Genomic DNA, 25741 nt, shown 5'->3' with positions numbered 1-25741 from the left:
GCCCCATTGACTTGAAGCTCACCTCCAAAATGAACCAGGGGGGCTACCAGATGTGTGTCTAAAACAAGGGTCCTGCGAACCCTACTGTCTACGGGGCTCCAGAGCAGATGGATGGTCACTGCACATCAGCAGAAAAAGCTTCATTTATTGTAGAAGTATCGAAATTGGATCTCCATTGCTTGGCAAAGGGTTGCCTTCTCAAGTTACATTTTTTGCTTTATCAAACGGATGGGCATTGGCGTGTCAGGAGAGAACCACCAGAGAACAAACACACTGCAACCATTGTTGGAAGAGCACAAGCTGGTGGTGGTAGCATCATGGTCTGGGGAATGTTTTTGTGGCATTCTCTGGGCCCATTCATCCACGTGGAAGGCACTCGCAACTGATTTGGGCATGAATCTATCATTGCAGATCACGTAAATCCATACATGCTAATTGTCTTCCCTGGGGAGGATGAGATCTTCTAGCAAGAAAATGCAACCTGTCACACAGCTGGAAATGTCCAACATTGGTTGGAAGAGCATGACCAACACTTCCAAGTACTACCCTGTACCCCTAACTCCCCAGACTTAAACCCAGTTGACCATCTGTGGGAGCACCTCAATCATGATGTTCGCTCTATGGATTCTCCCTACAAACCCTCCAGCAGCTGTGGGATGCACTGCAGTCATGGCTCCAGATACCTGTGACAACCTACCAGTAACCTTATTAAGTCACTCCCAGCCCGTCCAGATGCGTCTTAATATATTAGGCACATTTCTGGCAGTCCGTGCACCATGAAGTCTACGCTAGCTCAGGTCAGGCGTAGTTTTGAGCCAAGTTATAGTAGATCCGGTGGGCTGTGAGTCTCTGCTCCTCCCGCTAAGCCTGCCCTCTTTTCTTGCCACTTTAGAAAAGTGTCTAAAAGCTTAAAAAGGAGAAAATTATGGTGCAAATATGCTGTGCACCATAATTTGAAACTTTTTGTTATGCCACAGTAGTGGCTAAATAGCTTTGATAAATACCCCTCATTAATCAAAATTTTGATATGCGACTATAAAAGATACTCTGAAATGCAGTTACTCGTTAATGAAAGTTAATAAATTACATATACCCCAAAATGATGGTGCCAATAAGAACTACCAAAACAAGCCACCCTACAGCCCCATTGGGATGGATGCTGATAAGAATTTTGACGATCTATGTACAGTGCTGTAGAATATAAAAGGAACAGAAATACATAAATGTTTCCCAATACTTTTATATAATCCTTTGGATTCACTTCAATGGGGCTGAGCTGCGCCTAGTCCATGTGACTGATGACCGTGACATCCTACGGCCTAGGCAAAGCTGCAGGAAGGCCACAGAGCGCTGATGCCTTCTTAAGCATCTGATTGGTGGGGGTCCCAGGTGTCAGACCACCACCGATCAGATTTGGATGACCTATCCAGAGGATAGGTCATCAGTTAAAACATCTTAGAAAACCCCTTTAAAGTCCACCACTAGATACGTAGAATAAAGACACATGTGAGTTCATCTTCCCTTAGATCTGCCTTGGTTCAGTTAAAGGGGAAAAGTAGTTTTGGCTTATAAACAGTTGTATGAATTACCGTAATAAAGCCCCCATCTCATGGGGATCATAAAATGCTTTACTTTATACTCGGCTGTTGCTCTCCTGACCCTTCTATGTACAGTCTTCTAGTAATGGGAAGCATTACTGTTATAATAGTGATTTCTTTTTGCTTACAGTGTTTACTCTGGTCACCAGTCTATATTAATTCCTCCTATGGAGTTGGAATCCAACTTATTCCTTTGGCTGTCTGCTGTAAGTCAGTACAAGATTAGAGACACATTCTGTTCCTATTCTGTAATGGAAATGTGCTCAAAAGGCCTTGGGAGCCAGATTGAGGTCCTGAAGGTAAGATATAAGATATAACCAAAGGAAGCAAATTGTTAGGGCCTCTTATTTTTGCATTATCTTAGGGCTGTATTACACCTGCAGATAGTCGGCCACATCGTCGCTAAAAAGCGCCTGTAGGAACGCTCATTAGCCTGTGTAAAAGTGCCACCGATTACACGATGAACAAGCAAACGCTCGTTCATTGGGAAATCACAATTTTTAAGCAGGCTGAAAAATCATTGTCTGCCGGCAGCAGATTGTGCTATTTAATCACACGTTGCTGTCGGCAAATAATGATTCTGTATGGGGAGGTATTAGCAGTCTCTCCTCTCCATACTGTGGAGGAGATGGCTCCATGTAATAGCAGCGGTCTATTCCACTGACGAGCAGGCGATTGTTGGGAAGGAACGCTTCCTTCCTGCAATCATCAGTCTTGATGAATCACGCTCAGAGGATATCAAAGTGTGCACCAAAATCCTGGAGGTGCGATAGGAGGTTTTGTATCTTCTCCCCATATTTGCAGTGTCCAGAAATGTTCTGATTGACCCATGTCTTGCAATAATGGGCAGGGTGATGGGGTTAGCCACAGCATTGTTCCTCATAGGACACATCGATATACATATTGCAGGTGACCCAGTACTACCAAAATGCAGTTCCCAAAAGTTTGCATTGATTTAAATATCTTACACCGCATAACCCTTAAATTCCAGTAGTAGTAAGTGGAGGAGGCCTCGCGCAGTGGTTTTACCTTGGCCTGTATTTGGAATTTGGAGAAGAAACTTGTATAACCTGAATGGCACATACTTCCTCTACAAAACGCTCTCTGTGGAATGGGGTCTTGATATATAGAATGGCTAATAGGTGTCTGATCTAGTTACAGCCCAGATATGTCCTTATAATAAACCTTTAGCTATATCGCATTCTCTTCTACAGACAAGAGGAATAAATCTGTCTTATGTACGGACTTGTGTTGCGGTGGCAGAAGAACGTCCAAGAGTTGCTCTCACGTATTCCTTTTCAAAACTTTTCAAAGACCTTGGTCTGTCTCCACGTGCTGTCAGTACTACCTTTGGATCAAGAGTCAATACTGCAATATGTTTACAGGTAAAAAAAAAAAATGCAGGGACGTAAAGGGGTACCTCCAACACTGATGGTGGGAGAGCGGGTGATTCCATTGCAACTGTCATTGATGTTTTGTTTTTTGCATGGAAAGTCATTATATGTAACTAAAGCATACTTATAATACACTTAAAGGGTTTGATAGGGCATAAGTGTCTGATCAGCGGGAGTCTGACTGTTGGGGGCCCCCCAACTAATGAGAACGGGGGGCCCATATACTTCTGTTTGAGTGAAGCAGTGGACATGCATGCTTGCTGCAACACCACTCAGTTCTATGGGGCTGCTGGAGATGGCCGAGCGCTTGCACTCTGTTGTCTCCTGCGGTCCTGTAGCGTTGAATGGAGCGGTGGACATGCAGGCGTGTCTGCTGCTCCTCTCAAACAGGATAACACCTACTTGTGTTCTTGAGCCCCAAAGTTGTTGTGATGTGACAACCCTTTAAAAAGCTCTTAGGAAATGTGCCTTATTGTGTAAATTGAAGTTACTAATCTATACTTAACATACGAGTGCTACATGTGGTTTATTAACACCACTAAAATGCCTCCCTCACACAGGTTGTACTTACCTGCCTCCCTAGCATCACCCGGGTGCCGGGCAGCCAGTGAAGTATAACCTGTGTGAGAAGCCCGGGCGTATGGGGAGGCATTTTACGGTTTGGATAACCCCTTTAACTTGCAGGCTGTTTACTGCATTCTTTTCAGTGTAGGAGAGAGTAGAAGGACTCTTGAATTACTGCAGCCCTGTACTTCCTCCCTGCTGAGAGAGAGCAAAACATAAAGCTAAAAAACCTAAGTATCTTATTCAAACAAGTCTAGTTAATAAACATCCTATTACTGCATCATCTGCACTGATTCACGTATGCAGTGCCTGTAATGTGAGCTTAGACTTGTAGAAACCGTGACCAGTGATCGGGCTGCAGCTCTACTTTATCAATAACATGGCCGACTAGGATGAGAGCTTCTTGTCAGTAAATTAGGAAGGAGACAAACTCTGCAGCACAAGCAGCTGAGATTTTCAGGGAAAGGCTTCACATAAGTACTGTGCATAATGATCTAACAGTACTGTAATGTTTTTATTTTTTATAATTTACACCTTCCAAACGTAGCTGTGTGCACTTTGTGTCTTTATTCCATGTCCAGGAAAAGTATTTCAAGTATTTTACAGGATGTTTTATTCATAATGTACTACATCTGTACAGAGAAAACATCTTATATTTATTTATGTTGTTTTTAATTTATTTTCCAGGGAACCTCAGGGCCGGATCCTACAACAGTGTATGTGGATCTCAAATCCCTTCGGCATGACAGGTATTCTGTTTCATAACATTACTGAAATGTCTATAGTTGCCATATACATATAGGTTTGGTGAGAGGTTGAAAAAAAAGAAACTAGCAGATAAATATTTAAAGGGGTTGTCCCACAAAAAAAATAATACATGTACCCCACTATCTCTGGCGTGGAGTTGAATGGTGTGGCAGTGGACATGCTGGGATCCCAGTCATAATTATTGTTCCTAGGAAAACCCCTTAAGGTAGGTATAATTCTAGTGACCGTGATGTCATTTATTTCATAGGTATTAATCATTTTACCACAGCTAATATTAATGACCTAAAGAGAGATGCCCAGAAACAAATCCGTATTATGTGCCGACGGCTATTCCATATGGAAACCGTCCGTACCCCTCCCCCCGCTACACATGCATGCTTGGACGCAATAGGAGAGAGAACAACGAGCCGCTGCCAGTCAACTCTGTCCTCTCCAGACATCTGTGGCGGTGTCTTATCGCCCTGGAAAACCAAGGAAGTATACCCGCCCCTTCTTTCCCTTGACATCTGTTGATGTGAAAAAGACGGGAACCACCGTACACATTAGATCAGGGATCGACCACCTCTGGCACTCCAGCTGTTCTGAAACTTCAACTCCCAGAATCCTCCTTTTACTTCTGTGGGAGTTAAATGAACAGCCAAGTAAGTGTGCATGCTGGGAGTTGTAGTTTCACAGCAGCTGAAGTGCCGAAGTATGCTGGTCCCTGCATTAGATGGTTGGGCAGTGCCGCCGTAATTGAGCTGGCATAATACATATACTCTGTATGGTGTGAAATAATGAAATGCTTTATGCATTTTGACAGATTGTCTTTGCACATCAAACTCATTACTTCTGTCTAGACTGATCAGCCTGGCCAGGATATCGCATGTGCTGCTGGCAGGTCCGCTGCCTCCGGCCGTCTGACAAGTGACAGGATAAAACCTGCTGCAATGACTAACACAGTCTACAACTCTCAGTATCTCATGAGCTGCTCCGTGTAGTCGGTGCTTTCTCATGAGCTGCTCCGTGTAGTCAGTGCTTTCTCATGAGCTGCTCTGTGTAGTCGGTGCTTTCTGATGAGCTGCTCCGTGTAGTCAGTGCTTTCTCATGAGCTGCTCCGTGTAGTCAGTGCTTTCTGATGAGCTGCTCCATGTAGTCGGTGCTTTCTGATGAGCTGCTCTGTGTAGTCAGTGCTTTCTCATGAGCTGCTCCGTGTAGTCAGTGCTTTCTGATGAGCTGCTCCGTGTAGTCAGTGCTTTCTGATGAGCTGCTCCGTGTAGTCAGTGCTTTCTCATGAGCTGCTCCTTGTAGTCAGTGCTTTCTCATTTAAAAAAGTCGAAAATCTACATTGGCAGTTCTGATTTATTTGAGGAGAGGATGGCCTGGTACTGCTCATTAGAACGTGGCAGCAAGTAACTAAGTCTATAATCAGCTATCGGATTCAGAACTGGCAAATAGCTATTAGATGTGACTTGTCATCCACTGGAACCTCGAGGCCACTGAGAACAACTTTTCAGAGGAATGAGCAAGTGGCTTATCGCTAGGCATATACTTTATGGCAGTTCCAGATGACATTTATCTAATGTGTATGAGAACCTGACCCCCCCCCCCCCCCCACACACACACACACACACACACAAAAAACGAACTGTAAAGAATACCCTTATGCAAAGTGCTGCTGTCTCGCCGTAGTAGCGGGTTAAAGCTTTAAGGGCTGTATTAGACCTGCAGAGGGTCTGCCGCCGATTACCGTAAGAAGAAGCAAACGCTCATTTATCAGGCAATCACATTTTTTATGCATGCTACAAAATCAACGTTTGTCAACGGCAGATCGTGCTGCAAACAATTATTTTGTATCGGGACAAGTGATGGCATTAGTGATCACTACTCCCCATACTGTGGAGGAGATCGCTGCATGTAATAGCAGCAGTCTCCTTCACTGACGAGGAACGCTTCCCTCCTGACCATTGTAATGATCATCTGCAGGTATAATACCGCCCTAAGTCTTTATCTACATTGGTTGTGCACTTGAAAGCAATCCGTTGTTCCCTGTATGCAGCCATTCCATCTTTATATCTGCTCAGGACATGTAACAAATCCTGAAACTCTTACACATAAACTTACACAGTATGTGTTAATAGCATTGACACCAGTTTTTGTGAATACAATAAGACGGGTTCTGTCCACCTTCCCTGTGTCCCACCTTGTCACCTGCAGCTAAAAGACATCACATTGAGATGCACAAAAAGACCCTTTGTCTGCAGTTATTGTGTGGCAAGGACCTGCCGGGACACTCGCCAACTGCGCTGTGCTGTCTTGTGTGTATTCATGCTAATCTGTCCTACCTATCTATTGTGACATTGGGAAGGACTGACAGCAGGGGGAGCTGGAGAGCACAGTATTCCAGATCGAGACACGTTCTGGATTTTACCTATGTTCTCAACTTTTCCTGTACTGTGTCCCCAAAGTGTCCCATGTCTTGCTCCACCACCAGTTGTAACCTCGTCACCATTCACATATATGCTGTACAGTCTTTTTACTCTCTGAACGTTACCCACTGGGAGTTTCTAATCACCACGTGGGTCCAATAGATGGAAAAATTCAGGAATTTACCATTTTGATTCTTTCTATTTTGATTAAGGGTACGCTTAGTGGAGAGAGGGTCTCCTCAGAGTTTGCTTCTCCTGGAGTCTGGAAAGGTAAGTCTCTACCATTTTATTGTTAACAATATCCTCTAAAGGTGTAACGTTACAATGCACCAAATGGCAAAATAGGACTTCATTAGTGGTTAATCCGGTTCCCAGTGATTGATAGTAACTGAACATGACTGTTCTCTTTTCTAATGTGCATTTGTAGCTTAGAAGATGACTGACCACAGAAGTCAGTTGTACAGCGGCCATACGTATTAGGTTGTCAGCAGATGTGTATGGGGGCTTCTGACTTTCCCTTGACAGCAGAAGCAGGATCGGGCATGTTGGATTACAACATTTCTGATCATTTTGGTCTTGGGGAGGTTGCTGTCGGCAGGGGTGTCTACAGGAGCTCACTCCCATCTTCTCCTTGATAACACACTCAAGTTCGGCTGAGCCTAGTGTCCATGTATACATGGGAGTCGGAGAGATAGACGTCATGCTTTTTCCTATATTGTGCAAGCATGACCACCACTGATGGATTGCATGTGGTCTGTAACCATGGAAACTAGCAGTGTATAATGTGATAGAAAAATGAATCCAGCCAGCAAAGGAAGCAATATGGACAATCACAGTACATTAGTACGTGGCTTGTAGTAACTACATGATAAATGCCACTTACTGAAGTGAGATGACCCCTTGAATCTGCCTTCACACTTTCTATGTTAGTTCAGTATTTATGACATTGGACATTCAATATTTTTCTTTTTTTTTTAGATTTTACCTGGAGTCACAGTGATTATTGTTAATCCTGAGACCAAAGGACCCCTGGGAGATTCTCATCTTGGTGAGGTAGGTGCACTCTGTAAAATTGGGTGACATCTTGGGGAGAATTATTCATATAAGGTATTTCATCATATACAGTTTTTACTATTGTATTTAACTATAGTATTTTATTACTGATTAGTGATCAATGTATACGTGGAAATTCTTCAACTTCTGAGTACACTTTGTTCAGTTCTTCACCATTTTCAAAATATGTGTTTGCTGTTGGTGAATGTGAACACTCCTGTTTACATTCAGAGCCTGCAAACCTGTACATAACTAGTCCTGTCCCCAGAGTAGAAGTGACTACTGACATGTCCAGCTCACAGAGCATTGCCTAGTCTGTGCAGTTGGATCCACCTCTCAGGTGAGAGCAGGACTAGATCTGTTGGGATTTGCTGCCTCTGAATGTACAGTGGGTGATAGTGAGTAATGTAGTAAGATGGGAGAAGGATTTGGGGACCAATATCCCAGATGAAGAGGTTAAAAGTAGTTAATAAAAGGTAAGATTACTTTGATCTGTGAGGACTCATTCACATGACCATATCAATTTTTCCGGGCTGCAAATTGCAGATCTGCAAAACACGTACACTGGCCATGTTCATTCCACATTTTGCGGATCAGAATGTCCTCTCCATGGTAGAAATGCTTATTCTTGTCTGCAAATACGGACAAGAATCTGAGGTTATACACAGGAATGTCCTAAGTGTTAGGCTCCTTTCACACGGGCGAGATTTCCGCGCGGGTGCCATGCGTGAGGTGAACGCATTGCAACCGCACTGAATCCCGATCTATTCATTTCTATGGGGCTGTGCACATGAGCAGTGATTTTTCACGCATCACTTGTGCGTTGTGTGAAAATCGCAGCATGCTCCTCTTTGTGCGTTTTTCACGTAAACGCAGGCCCCATAGAAATGAATGGGGTTGCGTGAAAATTGAGTGCGGATGCAGTGTGATTTTCACGCACGGTTGCTAGGTGACGATCGGGATGGGGACCCGATCATTATTTTCCCTTATAACATGGTTATAAGGGAAAATAATAGCATTCTGAATACAGAATGCATAGTACAATAGGGCTGGAGGGGTTAATTTTTTTTTTTTTTTTTTTTTTTTATAATTTAACTCACCTTAATCCACTTGTTCGCTCAGCCGGCATCTCTTCTGTCTTCTTTTGTGAAGAATAGGACCTTTGATGATGTCACTACGTTCATCACATGGTCCGTCACATGATCCATCACCATGGTGATGGATCATGTGATGAGCGTAGTGACGTCATGAAAGGTCCTATTCCTCACAGAACAAGACAGAAGAGATGCCGGCTGCGCGAACAAGTGGATTAAGGTGAGTTAAATTATTTTTTCTTTAACCCCTCCAGCGCTATTGTACTATGCATTCTGTATTCAGAATGCTATTATTTTCCCTTATAACCATGTTATAAGGGGAAATAATACAATCTACACTACAACTAACCCAAACCTGAACTTCTGTGAAAAGTTCGGTTCTGGGTACCACAGTCAGTTTTTTATCACGCACGTGCAAAACACATTGCACCCGCGCAATAAAAACTGAACAACGGAACGCAATCGCAGTCAAAGCTGACTGCAATTGCATACCAACTCGCGTGGGTTTGCCGCAATGCATCGGGACGCATCCGGACCTAATCCGGACACGCTCGTCTGCAAGGGGCCTTTAGAGTCCTGTTACAGGGGCCAGTAACGAGCGCTGATCAATGATTGGTCAAATGATGCTGGTTTAAAGTACCTTTCAGTGTGTATTTTGACAGCAGCACATCTGTTTAAACAGGGAGATGTGCTGCCAACAAGCAACGATTTTAGGTGCCGCATGAAAGGAGTCACCATCCAACAAACAACTATTTGATTGGTCTTGATCTGCAGCTCCTTTACACGCGCCTGTTATCAGGATTGCTGATAATTGGCTCAATCCCCAACCAATGTAGAAGGGCCCTAAGTTCACAGGGTGAATGCCATACATTATTTCTGGAAATGTAGCTTTTGGAGTAAAATGCAAGAGCTATTAGTCCAGTTGAGAATGCCAGGCAATCTACTATTATGTGACTGCAATGTGATATTTCCGACTACTGAGTGTACATTCTTCTCGTCATAGATATGGGTGAATAGTCCGCACACGGCCAGTGGATACTACACTATATATGACAGTGAAACTCTGCAGGCTGATCACTTTAACACCAAACTCAGCTTTGGAGACACCCAGACACTTTGGGCAAAAACTGGATACCTTGGCTTTGTCCGTAGAACAGAACTGACGGATGCGAGTGGAGGTACGGCACGTAACAGTAGTCTTGTGTCAGCAGTCTTCATTTAGATTTTTTTTCTTGGATTTGTACTATAATTTCTAGTTTTGCTCATTCTTCTGGTCCGTCTTGGTTTTAGAACGGCATGATGCCTTATTTGTTGTTGGAGCACTGGATGAGACACTGGAGCTGCGGGGACTGCGATACCATCCTATTGACATTGAGACCTCAGTGTCGCGCACGCACCGAAGCATTGCTGAGTGGTACGTATGATGTAGATGGATGGCTATAGGACATAAGGAGGCAGATACGAATAGTACAGAAACTTTATAAAGGAAGATGATAAACTATGCAAATGGCATTTATAGTGCTCCTGAGTTACATCCTATATTGTATTTGGCCTTCTGTTATTGACTACAGAAACTAGTAGCGATCAGCTATGTTCCTTAGGTGTTTTGTACATGAGATTAGTGTACAGTCCTTCGTGTAACACTGCACTTCTAAAACGGACACAGCGAGGTTTATGCATCATGTACATAGGAAGAGCACAGCACTCCAGTGTTAGGTGCAGAGGTGGACTGGGAACTTAGTGGCCCTGAAAACAATCTAAAAGTGACCCCATGTTGTAGGTGAGTCAAAATTTATAAATTCAGAGGAACAAAACACTGTCCCAGAAACTGTTGCCTCTGTGGTGGCCATAAACAGCGGCAACATTCTGCCCTCCTCCTCCTCCAGTTGTCTCTAACTGAGATATTGAGCAGGTTGCTAAGGAGGTGAGTTGCGGACCACAACACCAAGCCAGCCCTACCTTCAGCTTGCTTCCTGGGTTTACCCTAGTAATAACCCCTATAGTGCCCCCAGTACTATGCTGGCCAAGAAAAGGAAAAGGTCCTGTTCCAAGTCGCCCAGGGGCGTAGCTAGAACTGACTGGGCCCCACAGCAAATTTTTGTACTGGGCCCCTCCCAAACTTAATGGATACAGGCACTCACCATATACATGGACGCACTCATACAGGCACTCACCATATACATGGACGCACTCATACAGGTACTCACCATATACATGGACGCACTCATACACGCATTCACCACATACATGGACGCACTCATAAAGGCACTCACCACATACATGGACGCACTCATACAGGAACTCACAACATACATGGACTAACTCATACAGGTACTCACCATATACATGGACGCACTCATACACGCATTCACCACATACATGGATGCACTCATACAGGCACTCACCACATAAATGGATGCACTCATACAGGCACTCACTACATATATGGACGCACGTATACAGGCACTCACCACATACATGGAGGCACTCATACACTCACCACATACATGGACGCTCTAATACAGGCACTCACTACATACATGGACGCACTCATACAGGCACTCACTACATACATGGACGCACTCATACAGGCACTCACCACATATATGGAGGCACTCATACACTCCCCACATACATGGACGCTCTAATACAGGCACTCACTACATACATGGACGCACTCATACAGGCACTCACTACATACATGGACGCACTCATACAGGCACTCACTACATACATGGACGCACTCATACAGGCACTCACCATATACATGGACGCACTCATACAGGCACTCACCACATACATGGATGCACTCATACACGCACTCACCACATAAATGGACGCACTCATACAGGAACTCACTACATACATGGACGCACGTATACAGGCACTCACCACATACATGGAGGCACTCATACACTCACCACATACATGGACGCACTCATACAGGCACTCACTACATACATGGACGCACTCATACAGGCACTCACTACATACATGGACGCACTCATACAGGCACTCACCATATACATGGACGCACTCATACAGGCACTCACCACATACATGGACGCTCTAATACAGGCACTCACTACATACATGGACGCACTCATACAGGCACTCACCATATACATGGACGCACTCATACAGGAACTCACTACATACATGGACGCACTCATGCAGGCACTCACTACATACATGGACGCACTCATACAGGCACTCACTACATACATGGACGCACTCATACAGGCACTCACTACATACATGGACGCACTCATACAGGCACTCACTACATACATGGACGCACTCATACAGGCACTCACTACATACATGGGCGCACTCATACAGGCACTCACCACATATATGGACAGACTCACATACGCACTCACCACATATATGGACATATATACTGTGTATATATATATATATATACACACACACACATTACATACACATGAACTTACAAGTAGTTATACACCTATTTCTACAGACAGACACTATTTCTACAGACAGACACTTACCTTTCCTGTAGACAGCTGATGTCTGGTCCTCACAGGCAGCCTGGAGAAGTAGGTGCCATCACCCCTCTGTGCCATCCAGTGACAGCAGTAGTAGGTTTTAGGCGGGACCAGTCTCCCTCCATAGTCCCACTCCCAGTCCCTCCTCCCCACAGCAGGACAGGTAACAACCCCCCCCCCCCATTTAATAAAACATGAAAAACATGATAAAAATTGTTTAAACAAAATACTAAATATGAGCGGAGGGGGTTGTAGATTAGATATATGATAGATAGATAGATGGAGTCATGCATGCTGATCACTGCAGTCTGCACAGTCCTGCTTGTACATACACACCTCATATCTCAGCAGGAGTGTGAACCATAGGAATCTAATAGAGCAGTTTCACGTTACGTCATTCCTGTCATGTGACGTCTGCCGGAAGTCGAGCTGCTTTGTGATAGGAGCTTTACAATTCAAGTTAGGCGGGAAATGGTGTGTGCACGGTGATGACAATGCCGGGGACGGGCGGAGGACAGCTGTAGGGCTCACACTGTGTCATTACTAGGTGAGATCATGGCATTGCTGAGGAGTGGGGGCCACTAAGCGCCCAGTGTAGTGGGCGGGGCGCGGGCGGTCCAACATGAGGTAGGCCGGCGGATGCGGTGGAGGGGGCCGGAACGGGGGCGTAGCAGAGGCGGAGCCAGACTGGCACCAGCGCCGCCCGCAGACCGCAGTGCAGGAAAGGAATTAATTTCCCCGCCCCCTCCACCGCCTGAGTCCGCCTCCTACTAACTAGAGGGACTGGGTGGGAGGACTCAGGAGGCGGACTCAGGCGGTGGAGGGGGCGGGGAAATTCATCCCTTTCCTGCACTGCGGTCTGCGGGCGGCGCTGGTGCCAGCCTGGCTCCGCCTCCGCTACGCCCCGTTCCGGCCCCCTCCACCGCATCCGCCGGCCTACCTCATGTTGGACCGCCCGCCCACTACACTGGGCGGGCGGTCGGCCCCCTGGCTGCCTGTGAGTGCTGTGATGTATAAAAAAATAAATAAAAAAAAATAATGATGCGGTCCGGACGGGCGGGCCCCCAGTGGCGTAGGGCCCCATAGCCACTGCTATGGTTGCTATGGCGATCCCTACGCCACTGAAGTCGCCGTCTCTGGTGCAGGCTAGTAGCCTCTTCCAGCTTTTGTCCCTGCCTCACATAGTGATCTGTGGCCTATGAGGGTGAACAGCAGGGCAGGAAGCCATGGGTTTCAGTAGGGCAGAGGTTGTAATGTCTGGGTCCCAACACAGACCTTCCTGGGACACTCAGATTGCAAGGTGGGATCAACAAAAATGTGGCCATAAGGTTTGCAAACGTCCGTCACTTTAGGAAAGCCCTTATGGACACATTTCTATTGATCTCACCTTGCAATCCAGTTCTGAGGAAGGTCTGTGGATTGTGTATAATCAATCACTTCTCTGGAGCATAGCTTTGTACAGATACTAAATAAGCAAGGGGAAATCTCAGCTACTTTTTAGAAATCTGATATGCAGCTCTGCATGACGATGTACTAACCTACTTGGGTTGTGATTAAAGGGAACCTGTTACTGGGATTTTGTGTATAAAGGTGAGGACATGCTAGGTTGCTAGATGGCCGCTAGCACATTCGCAATACCCAGTCCCCATAGCTCTGTGTGCTTTTATTGTGTAAAAAAAAAAAGATTTGATACATATGCAAATTAACCTGAGATGAGTCCAGCGTGAAGGAGCCCAGCACCGCCCCGCATCCTCAGAATCTCCTCCTTGCTCCCCAGCGTCAGAAAGCTAGAGCGCAGTAACCTAGCGATGTGCGAGCTAGCGCATGCGCAGTTCTTTCCCTGAGGCTGATGCCAGCACAGGGAAGGAACACTATGACGACACTGCGCATGCGCTAGCTCGCGCATCACGAGATTACGGCGCTTTAGCTTTCTGACGTCGGGGAGCAAGGAGGAGATTCTGAGGATGCGGGGCGATGCTGGGCTCCTTCACGCTGGACTCCTCTCAAGGACAGGACTCCTGTCAGGTTAATTTGCATAATACACAATTAAAGCACACAGAGCTATAGGGACTGGATATTGCGGATGTGCTAGCTGCCATCTAGCAACCCATGTCCTCAGCTCTATACACAAAATCCCGGTGACAGGTTCCCCAGTAGCTTATTTTCGAAGTTGCTAAACATTTCTTCTTTGATGTTTTTTCCTCTGAAAACAGTGCTGTGTTCACATGGACCAACCTGTTGGTGGTGGTTGTTGAGCTCTGTGGTTCTGAACAAGAAGCTCTGGACCTGGTTCCTCTTGTGACCAACGTTGTGCTGGAAGAACATTACTTGATTGTGGGAGTGGTGGTGGTGGTAGATCCTGGAGTCATTCCCATCAACTCTCGAGGGGAGAAACAACGGATGCATCTACGGGACAGTTTCTTAGCGGATCATCTAGATCCGATCTATGTTGCATACAACATGTAAAGACTTTACCTTAACCACTCAAGACGTTCCACCGGGTTATTATTTTTGTCAAAATTTCATGTAAAAATTCCAATGCTTGATAATAGTTTTAAAACGTGTGTTATCTTTTTAGCATAACCTCTAGTAGATCATGGCCTGCATTATTTTACGAAAGGGAACACTGTGCTACGGTAGTATTAAAAAGCGAGTCACTGGACGTTAACTGTATCTTAGCTACAGAACTGTTGGTGGGGGTACGGCATTTGTGGTGCCAGCACATAGTGGGCACCCTGCATGTACGTTTACCTAGTTCTTCAGTGGAGAGTTATTTAATTTTGAAAGGATTTTTTTTTTAAATCCTTCCTATTTGCAGCGGTAGCTTTGTTTTGTCTTAACTAAATTAAAATTCAGTAGTAAAACTGCTTCTTCATAATGGTGCCATGAGTGCCCTGCTTCAGTGGCACAGAGCTCACAGTCTGCTGAGCCTAGATGCCACCAGAGTGGGGCACTCAAAAGAAAAAAAAAAAAAGACTGTGTAGGATTTAGATTTTCCATTTAGGTAGGTAGGTCTTAAATGTAAAATATTCTGCCTATATTTTAAATATGTAAATATTAATATAACAATTCTCAACATTCAGATCCGCTTGTGGTAAATATGGAGGTGATGTTGAATTGTTCTGTTGCAGTCGCAGAGGGTTTAGCATTTTTACTAGTTTTTTAGAGCGCAGGGGGCATGCCAGCTGTAGCTTACCAGCCGAACGACCAGGCTAGCCCTTGTTCACACGCTGCAGTGAAGCTCACGTTTGCCCGTCCCTGTTATAGACAATGCAAGTGATAGAACGATTGTCCTGATCCATACAGAAGTATTTTGTTGCCTACAAATATATGTCGTTAATTATATGCTGAATGTTTTAATGAATTTGTCTTTGGGAAATTTGCTAACTTACTCAACTGTATTGCCAGCAGGTAGAAAACAGAACTGAATATCGATGCACTTTTACATTACTGCCTTCTTTCCATTGCGGCAAGAGAGTATGCGATTCTCTTCAATGGCTGAATAACGTCTGTGATCTGGAGTGAATTCGTTCATACCCAGCTTCTCATATACTCCACAGTCATATACGCGCTCTGCTCCCAAGACCATTCTCAGTGGTGAAACGTAATTTAGCTTGGAACTGTCTGTCGCCTTGACTGCACATCATGTTGGCGACTAGAACAGTCGTTTTTTTTCTAGTTATGCTGTGGTGACTACTGCTTGTAAAGTTATTGTCGGCTGTCATCAATGGTTACACATGTATTTCGTATTCTACTCACTTGCCAGAAAGCAGTATCCAAGCTTAGGAGTAGCACCTAGCACGTTCAAGTGATTCCAAGTCTAACAGTACAGTAGATCTACTGGGCCACATGGCGCATCGACCTACGTGATCGGCAGCCAGGCGTGCAGCCTCTGAGCAGGGAGGAGGGTATGTCGTGAGGAGTTCCCCTTGGCACCTAACCTGGGCATATATGTAATCATTGACCACACATGTTGTTAGCGCACTGTAAAGCATTACTCCATACAGCAGTATGTTTTCCCATACGAATGTCTGTGACTTGGTCATATTTACTAGGTTATAACTAATGTCCTGGTCCCCACCTAGGGTGTCATATTTCTCCAGTAAGCGTAAAGCCAACATTTTACTGTGCACGCTTTGTCTCTCTGGTCATTAGGTATTTTCTTTTATATCATTATTACATACAGTTACGTTTTTGGATGTGATTAGTGAATTGGGCCACAAAAAAAAAAAAAAAAAAGCTGTGAATCCTAAACAATACTTACATATGTAAAGAAGTCCTGTCATGTTTGAACAAGGGGCTGTCCAGGATTTGAGAAACATGGCTGCTCTCTTCCAGAAATAGCGCCATAACTGCCTATGAGTTGTATCTTTGCTTTTCCCAAGTGTATGGGGCTGAGCTGTAATACCAGAGGCAACCTAAGGACAAGTATAGAGCTATCTTAAGGAGAAAACAGCCATGTTTATTCTAATTTTGAGTACCCCTTTAAACCATACCTATAGTTATATTGTAGAAAAGGGGAGAATATATGAAACGTTGTCATCTTATTAGGGGATCCTCATCACCTTCCAGCAGTCTGCAGATCCCCTTTCCCTGCCGGCAAGATCTCTCACTCACCAAAAGCTGGTCTTCAGTAAGTGATATGTATGGGGGTCTCTAGACAGATGCCAGGGAAAACAAAGATAAGGCATTTGAAATCAAATAGCTCAGGAGATCCAGGGTGATCTCACAGGATTGATAGAAGCCATTAGATTTGGTTTTCTTGAACATGACAGACCTTCCTTATCTCTCCAAAGATGAGAGCACATGGTTTTATTCTGATGCATGATTGCGAGCTATAACCCATGTATTAGTCTCCATACTCGAGTCATGCATTCCAATGGCGAATATTTTTTTTATATTGTGAGAGTCATTCCACTCATTAGGTATAAACCAAAGTCTTGTGGTGTTCGATCATTGGTGATCAGGTAGATGATCAAAGCTGCCCACAGATATTAGATTGTTTGTCAGATCCTAGCTGCAATCTAATTATTGAGACTGGACCTTCCATTGACATTAGGAAAAAGAAAACCAACGCAGTGAATTTTTTTATCAGAGATAAGTGGTATCAATAGTGTCTGGCACCCGCTCGTCTTGCATGCACATTCATATGGGCCAAGACATACACGTTAGGGGTGTCTTTTATGTCTACGGTCAGCTAAATGATAAAACATCACAAATGCATTGTTAGAATTTCACAGAGGCCACAATCCAAATGCCATTCATGCGAATGAAACCATTTGCTTTGCCAATATGGTAACGACACTGATCTACATTATAATCACACACACACACATGTGAAAGAGAGGAGGGGGCCTTGTTTGCACATAGCTAAGGACCTAAGGAGTGAATGTACATGAAAACTTGAGGACCACGTAAGGTGGAATGATTTGCACAAGCTCAAAGATTTTTATAAAATATATTTGAAAGTTCCACAGCTCATCTATTTTTCTTATCACCACATACTGTAATCTCTGGGGGGGTTGGTAGGGGAAGGAGTCCTATTTTAGGCAGCATTTAGGATGCAGGTTTTTAACAGTTGAACATATTACTTTTTCTGTACATCATGCCGAGGATACATTCTCCTCCTGACTGTTTTTAGGCACCAATAAATTCTCTGTTGTCTTTAGTAAATTATTGTATCTCACCGTCATACTATTGTAGCAGGTTCGTCAGCTCTGAGATCATTGGATTTTCTTTTTTTGTGTTTTATAGTAAATTACAGATAAATACTCCAGTGGGTTACAGTGTTTCAAAACTACCTTGTAAATAAATGGAGCATAGCAATTATTTCGAATATTACAATATACACGGATGTGGTTTGATTCTTACCTGTTTTATCTGTTGCTTGTTTACACGTACACACAGGCCTTTTTATATCCTGGATAGGTTATGACTGGACCAGACCTTACTGATATCTACATGTAGCAAAGAATGCAATTTAAAATTTTAGGACACCTTCGGGCAATGTTTTTTATTATTGTATTTTTACTCATTTTGGATTAAAAAACATTTTTCAACTGGTCTTTATTAAAAAAGTTCTGCCATTTTTGAGATAGAGGGATTTAAATCATGCTTGCAGTCTGTCTCCTCAGCTGACCGTTCATGTAAAGCCTTATCTCTGATCTCCTGACCTTTAGAAATACTCATTATAGCTAAACTCTTATCAAACTGATAAAAATATGTCTTAAGGTCCCTTTAGACCAGGGGTGCACAACCTGTGGCCACATGCGTCCCTTGATACCATTAGATGGGAGTCCTGGAGGTGTAACTAGACATTAATGGTATATACAGTGTGTCCAATATGCCATAAATACAGTATTTCTGTTTTTAATACCCCTTTAAACTTTATTTTCGGCCCTCATCATTGGTTCAATCTGGCAATGTGGCCCCCAACCAGAAAACGTTGTGCACCTCTGCTTTAGACGGACGATACAGCAGGCGATTATTGGGAAGGACGTGTTCCTTCCCAGCAATCGCCTGCTCGTCAGCTGAGGAGACCGATGCATTTACATGCAGCAATCTCCTCCACGGTTTTTGTATCCGCACAAATGATCTATTATCCGATGAACAAGGATTTTGCTCGTTCATCGGGTAATCTGCAGCACCTTTACACCGCCAACGAGTGTTCCTATGAACACTCGTTAGCAATTATCTGGCACATTCTCCGTGTAAAGGGCCCATTAAATGAGCGTTTATTAAGTCAAGAGATCAGAAATAAGGCTTCACATGAGCCATCAGCTGAAAGGACTGAGAAGTTTCTCTGTAAACAGACAGATTTTTAACCCCTGAATCTCAAACTGATGAAAATATTTAACAAAGACCAATTGAAACAAATGATTTTTAGCCCAAAATGAGTAAAATACAACCATAAAAAATTTTAAATAAAATCTGAATGTGCCTTTATCCATATGGATACATTTTAGCTTCTGTACAGTGTAAATTATCTAGCAATCTTTCTGCTACTTTGTCTCACTCCAGGCAAGCAACCGGTAGCCATACACATTAGATACACATTGGCAAAATTTTGGTGGGACCACCTGAACAAGATACACGTAAAAATGTTTGCCCACTGTTTGTTCTGCATGTCTGGGGGAGAAAAAATGATCAGGCATGTAGAATTGCAACGTGCTCATTCCTTCCTTTTCAAGGGAGATAAGCCGCCACCTGAGGTGTCTGATGGAGGCTTACTCCCCTTTCCTCATTGAAAACACATGCATGCTCAGTAGTGATAAGCAAATTAATTTGCATGAATTGAATTTGTTCAAAATCAGCCTCATTGTGCAGCGACACGCTGGCCCTGATGCTCAAGTGACTCCCCGTGGATCGGAAGTGCCAGACATCTCGCTTAGCCCTGTCAATCCAGCGCCTGTGCCGTTGCTCCATGTAGAGGCGCAATCGCAGAGGTGATGATCAGCACTAGAGCAGGGATCAGCAACCTCTGGCACACCAGCTGTTCTTCCAACTCCCAGAATCCTCTTTTCACTTCTATGGGACTTACAAGAACAGCCAAGAAAGTGTGCATGCTGAGAGTTGTAGTTTCCCAGCACCTTGAGTGCAGAAAGTTGCTGATCCCTGCACTAGAGCCTCTGCACTTGTGCTGCTACTCGGAGTAAGATTGACAGGACCAAGCAAGATGTCTGCCCCTGTCAATCCAGCCCCTCGAAGCCGATATTTGAACAGATTTGATTCATTCATCTCTAATGCTTAGCAAAACATGCAGGTATATGGGGAGTTGATTAGGACTAGTTGTCTCGTTCAGCCGATGGCTGGTCAAAGTGTATGGCCACCTGTAGTGCAGGCATTCAGACATATTTCAGTAATAAACTGCCTCCCAAGAGGTTTGTTATCATAGGGTTTCATTGGCATGTTTATAGACGGGGACGTTTATTACAACTCGTGCGTTCCGGAAACTGGTTTAATTGGGAAGTGCAACGCATTAGTACATGTACACAACGCAACAATTCATTTCAACAGAGGGTGGCTGAGCACGTGCGGCCGACTCTCCACTGCAACCAGATTGGGCTGATATCTGGCGAAAGCAAAATGTTATAACGTCACGTGCAGTTTGGAATACATGCTAGCTTTATGAGGGGAGAGCACAAACATACTACTATTACAGATGGCACCAGTCGAGGGAGAGTAAAGCAATATTCATCTCTGAGTCGCATAAAACCAGATATACAGTATGGTTATCTGGAAGTCTCTATATGGCTTAATTAGATCTGTACCGGATTGCCAGGGGCCACGTACAGGATGAACCACGGCTGCGATGTTGATATGTGGGAAGGGAGCTCAGGGAAAAGAAGTAAACTACACAAAAATAACACTTCATTCCAGGCAACCCCTTTAACATGTCTGCAGCCAGCTATAGCCATATGTCTCTGATTGTTATGATTTGCCTGTGTAGTTCCTTGTATATTACAGAAGTCCAGTTCTTGGATATCCCTGATTTTAGTCACTGACATATGTTTTTTTTTGTTTGTTTTTAGTGTTTTTTTATGTTTTTGGTTTAAACTGTTACAATCACTATGAACCATATTTGGAGGGGTTGCTATTGGACATGCTATAATGTTACATTGTGTATGAACAGGGTCATCCATTCAATATTTTTTCATTAAATGTAACACTTGTTTACATATTAAAAAAAGACAAGCAAACTTGAACCTTTTTGTATCCTTGCAATGTGTGCGCCGCATGGTTTTACCACTTGGAACATTTCCATTACTCTTTGCTTTAGCTTTATGGATGTCATATTGTCTTTATACAAATCCTGTGTAAATAAAACTAGTTTGTGCTTTATCTGATTTCACCGGATATCAAGCAAAGTTCTGTTATACTGTTTGTTCTGAGAGTTAGAAAGCTTTAAACCAAAGAGACTTCCATTTAGATTTTAAACAGAAAAAAGGTTCTGATTACCATAATTTTTTAACATGTCTACAAAATATTGATATAAAATATGTAATTCTGTTCTACAAGTTTGTGAACCCTTCAGAATTTATTTTTTATATTCCTGCATAAATTTTATCTAAAACTGCATTCGATTTTTACACGAGTCCTAAAAGTAGATAAAGGTAACCAAATAAAACATGAGTCAAAAATATTAGAGAAAAGTAGGTAAACCTTTAGGCTCAGCCAATAATTTGAAGGTGAATTTGGAGTCAGATGTTTTCAATCAATGAGATGACAATCAGGTGTCAGTGGGCGACCTGTTTTATTTGAAGGACAGGGATCTATTAATGACTGATCTTCACAACACGTTTGTGAAAGTGTATCATGGCATAAACAAAGAAGATTTCTGAAGACCTCAGAAGAAGATATATTGATGCACATCAGGCTGTAACAGGTTACAAAAATTTCTAAAGCGTTTGGACACTAATCCTCAGTCATATTGTGTACAAATGGAGGAAATTCAAGACCATTGCTACCCTCCCCAGTAGGGGTTGACCAACAAAGATCACCCCAAGAGCATGGCATGTAATAGTCTACTAGATCAGTGTTCCTCAACTCCAGTCTTCAGGGCACACCTACTGGACATGATTTGAGAATATCCTAAAGAACAAATACGTGTGGTAAGTCCTGATGCACCAAAACTAATTATATCACCTGCTCAATACTAAGAAAATCCTGAAAACATGACCGGCAGATGGGCCCTGAGGACTGGAGTTGAGGAACCCTGCACTAGATCACAAAGGAATCTAAGGTACAGTAACCTCTAAGCTAATAAAGTCCCTACTTTCATTAGTTAATGTTCATGAGTCCACCCTCAGGAGGAGAGTGAACAACAGTGGTGTGCATGGCAGGATTGCTCTCCAAAAAAGAAAAAGAGCTGCCCATCTGCAGCTGTTTTGTGCATGGATGAAACCAATATAAAACTTTTTAGTTTAAATGAAAAGCATTATGTTTGAAGAATTCCAGTGTAAAAACCCTCATTCCGTCTGTGAAACATGTGGTAGTATCATGTCTTGCTGTATCTTGGACATGATAGCTTCATTGATGGAACAATGAATTCTAAATACCAGCAAATAAGAAATGGACCAATGCAGTAAGACAATCATCCTAAGCACACAAAGAATGGTTAAAGAAGAATAAAGTTAAAGTTTTGAAATGCTGAAGGCAAAGGGGGACATTTATCAAGCTATTTACACTACTATTGTGGCCTTAAAAGTCACAATTTATGTTGCACACCATTTTTGTGGTATAACCTTCGACTTTTCCTTCTCTGCACTTTTCTGAATTGGTGAGAAAAGAGTGTGTGGTGAGATTGGGAAGGGTGTGCCCAGCACCTTTATCTTCATTTGCGTCAGTTTTTGGACGTGAACGAAGATAGAAATCTCAGGCAGCTAGGAGGCTCCCGTCTGTCGCACAGCCTAAAAGAGAATATGCCAAATCTATGCAGAGGCCTGCGCCACAGCATAACTTTGGCACATCCTCCGGCTACACGGGAAATAAAGGCAGGTAATGAAAATATTTGTCTAGATAAATCAAGACCCCCAAAGTGAAACACATTGTCAGGACTGTGGTGCATGCGCACAGGAGTCCTCTCCATTATGTTAGAACAGCATAGCAGTCTGGACTGTGAATTTCAGTGCAGCTTTGAGTGCTGACTGCGAGGGAACCATGAAAATAAAAACCATCAATCTGGACTCCTTATCTATAGTACTACTTGTGCATTACTGTAGATAATAGTCCAAAATCAGGGTGACATACTCCCTTTAACTGCTTGCCGCCACACTAACGCCGAAAGGCGTCATTGCGGCGGCTCTCTCAGGCTACACTAACGCCGATTGGCGTCATCTCGCGTGAGCCGAGATTTCCTGTGAACGCGCGTTCACAGGAACGGAAGGTAAGCGAGTGGATCTCCAGCCTGCCAGCGGCGATCGTTCGCTGGCAGGCTGGAGATGTGATTTTTTTTTAACCCCTAACAGGTATATTAGACGCTGTTTTGATAACAGCGTCTAATATACCTGCTACCTGGTCCTCTGGTGGTCCCTTTTGTTTGGATCGACCACCAGAGGACACAGGTAGCTGTGTAAAGTAGCACCAAACACCACCACACTACACCCCCCGCCCCCCGTCACTTATTAACCCCTTATGAACCCTTGATCACTCCATAAAGACTCCCTGATCACCCCCCTGTCATTGATCACCCCCCTGTAAGGCTCCATTCAGATGTCCGTATGTGTTTTACGGATACATGGATCGGATCCGCAAAACGCATACGGACGTCTGAATGGAGCCTTACAGGGGGGTGATCAGTGACGGGGGTGATCACCCCCCTGTAAGGCTCCATTCAGACGCTCGTATGTGTTTTACGGATCCATGCATCCATTGTTCGGATCCGCAAAACGCATACGGACGTCTGAATGGAGCCTTACAGGGGGTGATCAGGGAGTGTATATGGGATGATCACCCCCTGTAAGGCTCCATTCAGACGCTCGTATGTGTTTTACGGATCCACGCATCCATGGATCGGATCCGCAAAACGCATACGGAGGTCTGAATGGAGCCTTACAGGGGGGTAATCAATAATCATTGATCACCCCCCTGTAAGGCTCCATTCAGACGTCCGTATGTTTTGCGGATCCGATCCATGTATCCGTAAAAAACATATGGACGTATGAATGGAGCCTTTCATAGAGGTGATCAATGACAGAGGGGTGATCACCCCATATACACTCCCTGATCACCCCCCTGTCATTGATCACCCCCCTGTAAGGCTCCATTCAGACATTTTTTTGGCCCCAGTTAGTGGAAATATATATTTTTTTTTTCTTACTAAATCTCATATTCCACTAACTTGTGTCAAAAAATAAAATCTCACATGAACTCACCATACCCCTCACGGAATCCAAATGCGTAACATTTTTTAGACATTTATATTCCAGACTTCTTCTCACGCTTTAGGGCCCCTAAAATGCCAGGGCAGTATAAATACCCCACATGTGACCCCATTTCGGAAAGAAGACACCCCAAGGTATTCCGTGAGGGGCATATTGAGTCCATGAAAGATTGACATTTTTGTCCCAAGTTAGCAGAAAGGGAGACTTTGTAAAAAAAATAAAAAAATTTCCGCTAACTTGTGCCCAAAATTTTTTTTTCTATGAACTCGCCATGCCCCTCATTGAATACCTTGGGGTGTCTTCTTTCCAAAATGAGGTCACATGTGGGGTATTTATACTGCCCTGGCTTTTTAGGGGCCCGAAAGCGTGAGAAGAAGTCTGGGATCCAAATGTCAAAAAATGCCCTCCTAAAAGGAATTTGGGCCGCTTTGCGCATCTAGGCTGCAAAAAAGTGTCACACATGTGGTATCGCCGTACTCAGGAGAGGTTGGGCAATGTGTTTTGGGGTGTCATTTTACATATACCCATGCTGGGTGAGATAAATATCTTGGTCAAATGCCAACTTTGTATAAAAAAAAATTGGAAAAGTTGTCTTTGCAGAGATATTTCTCTCACCCAGCATGGGTATATGTAAAATGACACCCCAAAACACATTTCCCAACTTCTCCTGAGTACGGGAGACCAGATGTGTGACACTTTTTTGCAGCCTAGGTGGGCAAATGGGCCCACATTCCAAAGAGCACCTTTAGGATTTCACAGGTCATTTTTTACAGATTTTGATTTCAAACTACTTACCACACATTTGGGCCCCTAGAATGCCAGGGCAGTATAACTACCCCACAAGTGACCCCATTTTGGAAAGAAGACACCCCAAGGTATTCCGTGAGGGGTATGTCGAGTTCCTGGAATTTTTTATTTTTTGTCCCAAGTTAGCGGAAACTGATGATTTTCTTTTTCTTACAAAGTCTCATATTCCACTAACTTGTGACAAAAAATAAAAAATTCCATAAACTCACCATACCCCTACCTTAGGGTGTCTTCTTTCCAAAATGGGCATATGTTTAGCTTATAGGGGTAAAATCTCATGACAGAATCCCTTTAAAGAAAAATTACTTTGATATGAAAACATTATAGTTACATCTGATAGTGGTTACCGTATCATAAAGTTGTAATCTTCATTCCTTCACTCTTTTTCAGACTCCCATATATTCAGTTTGCAGCCTAGCACCTCAGAACCGAAGCAGAGTTCGGTTTCAAGTTTTAAAGTGGTTTTCCACATTAAAAATCAACTACCGAAGTTATTCAATGAAGTCACGTGCGACTTACTTCAGCTCATCGGAGTCCATACATTCTAATACTGTACGGAGACGAATCTCCGTACAGTATTATACTGAGGTTTTGAATGAAGTGACTTCGCTCAACACTAGTCATAACTATTTAATCCCAGAAAACCTCTTATTCTACTGTG

The 25741-nt window shown here is 43.7% G+C and overlaps 1 protein-coding gene across 3 annotated transcripts in view; it reads left to right on the top strand.

The window, feature by feature from the left end:
- The window catches only part of DIP2B (disco interacting protein 2 homolog B), a 201394-nt gene extending 180298 nt beyond the window's left edge, over window positions 1-21096 (top strand). For all 3 annotated transcript variants that reach the window (XM_044287746.1, XM_044287748.1, XM_044287747.1), the window contains 8 exons: window positions 1729-1897; window positions 2813-2983; window positions 4244-4305; window positions 6945-7002; window positions 7711-7785; window positions 9883-10057; window positions 10170-10293; window positions 14605-21096. In XM_044287746.1, the coding sequence (XP_044143681.1) occupies window positions 1729-1897; window positions 2813-2983; window positions 4244-4305; window positions 6945-7002; window positions 7711-7785; window positions 9883-10057; window positions 10170-10293; window positions 14605-14857 (1087 nt within the window). In that variant the 3' untranslated portion in view covers window positions 14858-21096. The remainder of the gene's footprint in view (window positions 1-1728; window positions 1898-2812; window positions 2984-4243; window positions 4306-6944; window positions 7003-7710; window positions 7786-9882; window positions 10058-10169; window positions 10294-14604) is intronic.
- The last annotated feature ends 4645 nt before the right edge of the window (window positions 21097-25741 follow it).

This window comes from Bufo gargarizans, chromosome 3, assembly GCF_014858855.1.
Source record: "Bufo gargarizans isolate SCDJY-AF-19 chromosome 3, ASM1485885v1, whole genome shotgun sequence".
In the NCBI taxonomy this organism is placed as follows: domain Eukaryota; kingdom Metazoa; phylum Chordata; class Amphibia; order Anura; family Bufonidae; genus Bufo; species Bufo gargarizans.
The sequence above is the reverse complement of the archived record's forward strand: the minus strand, read 5'-3'. Positions and strand labels throughout refer to the sequence as shown.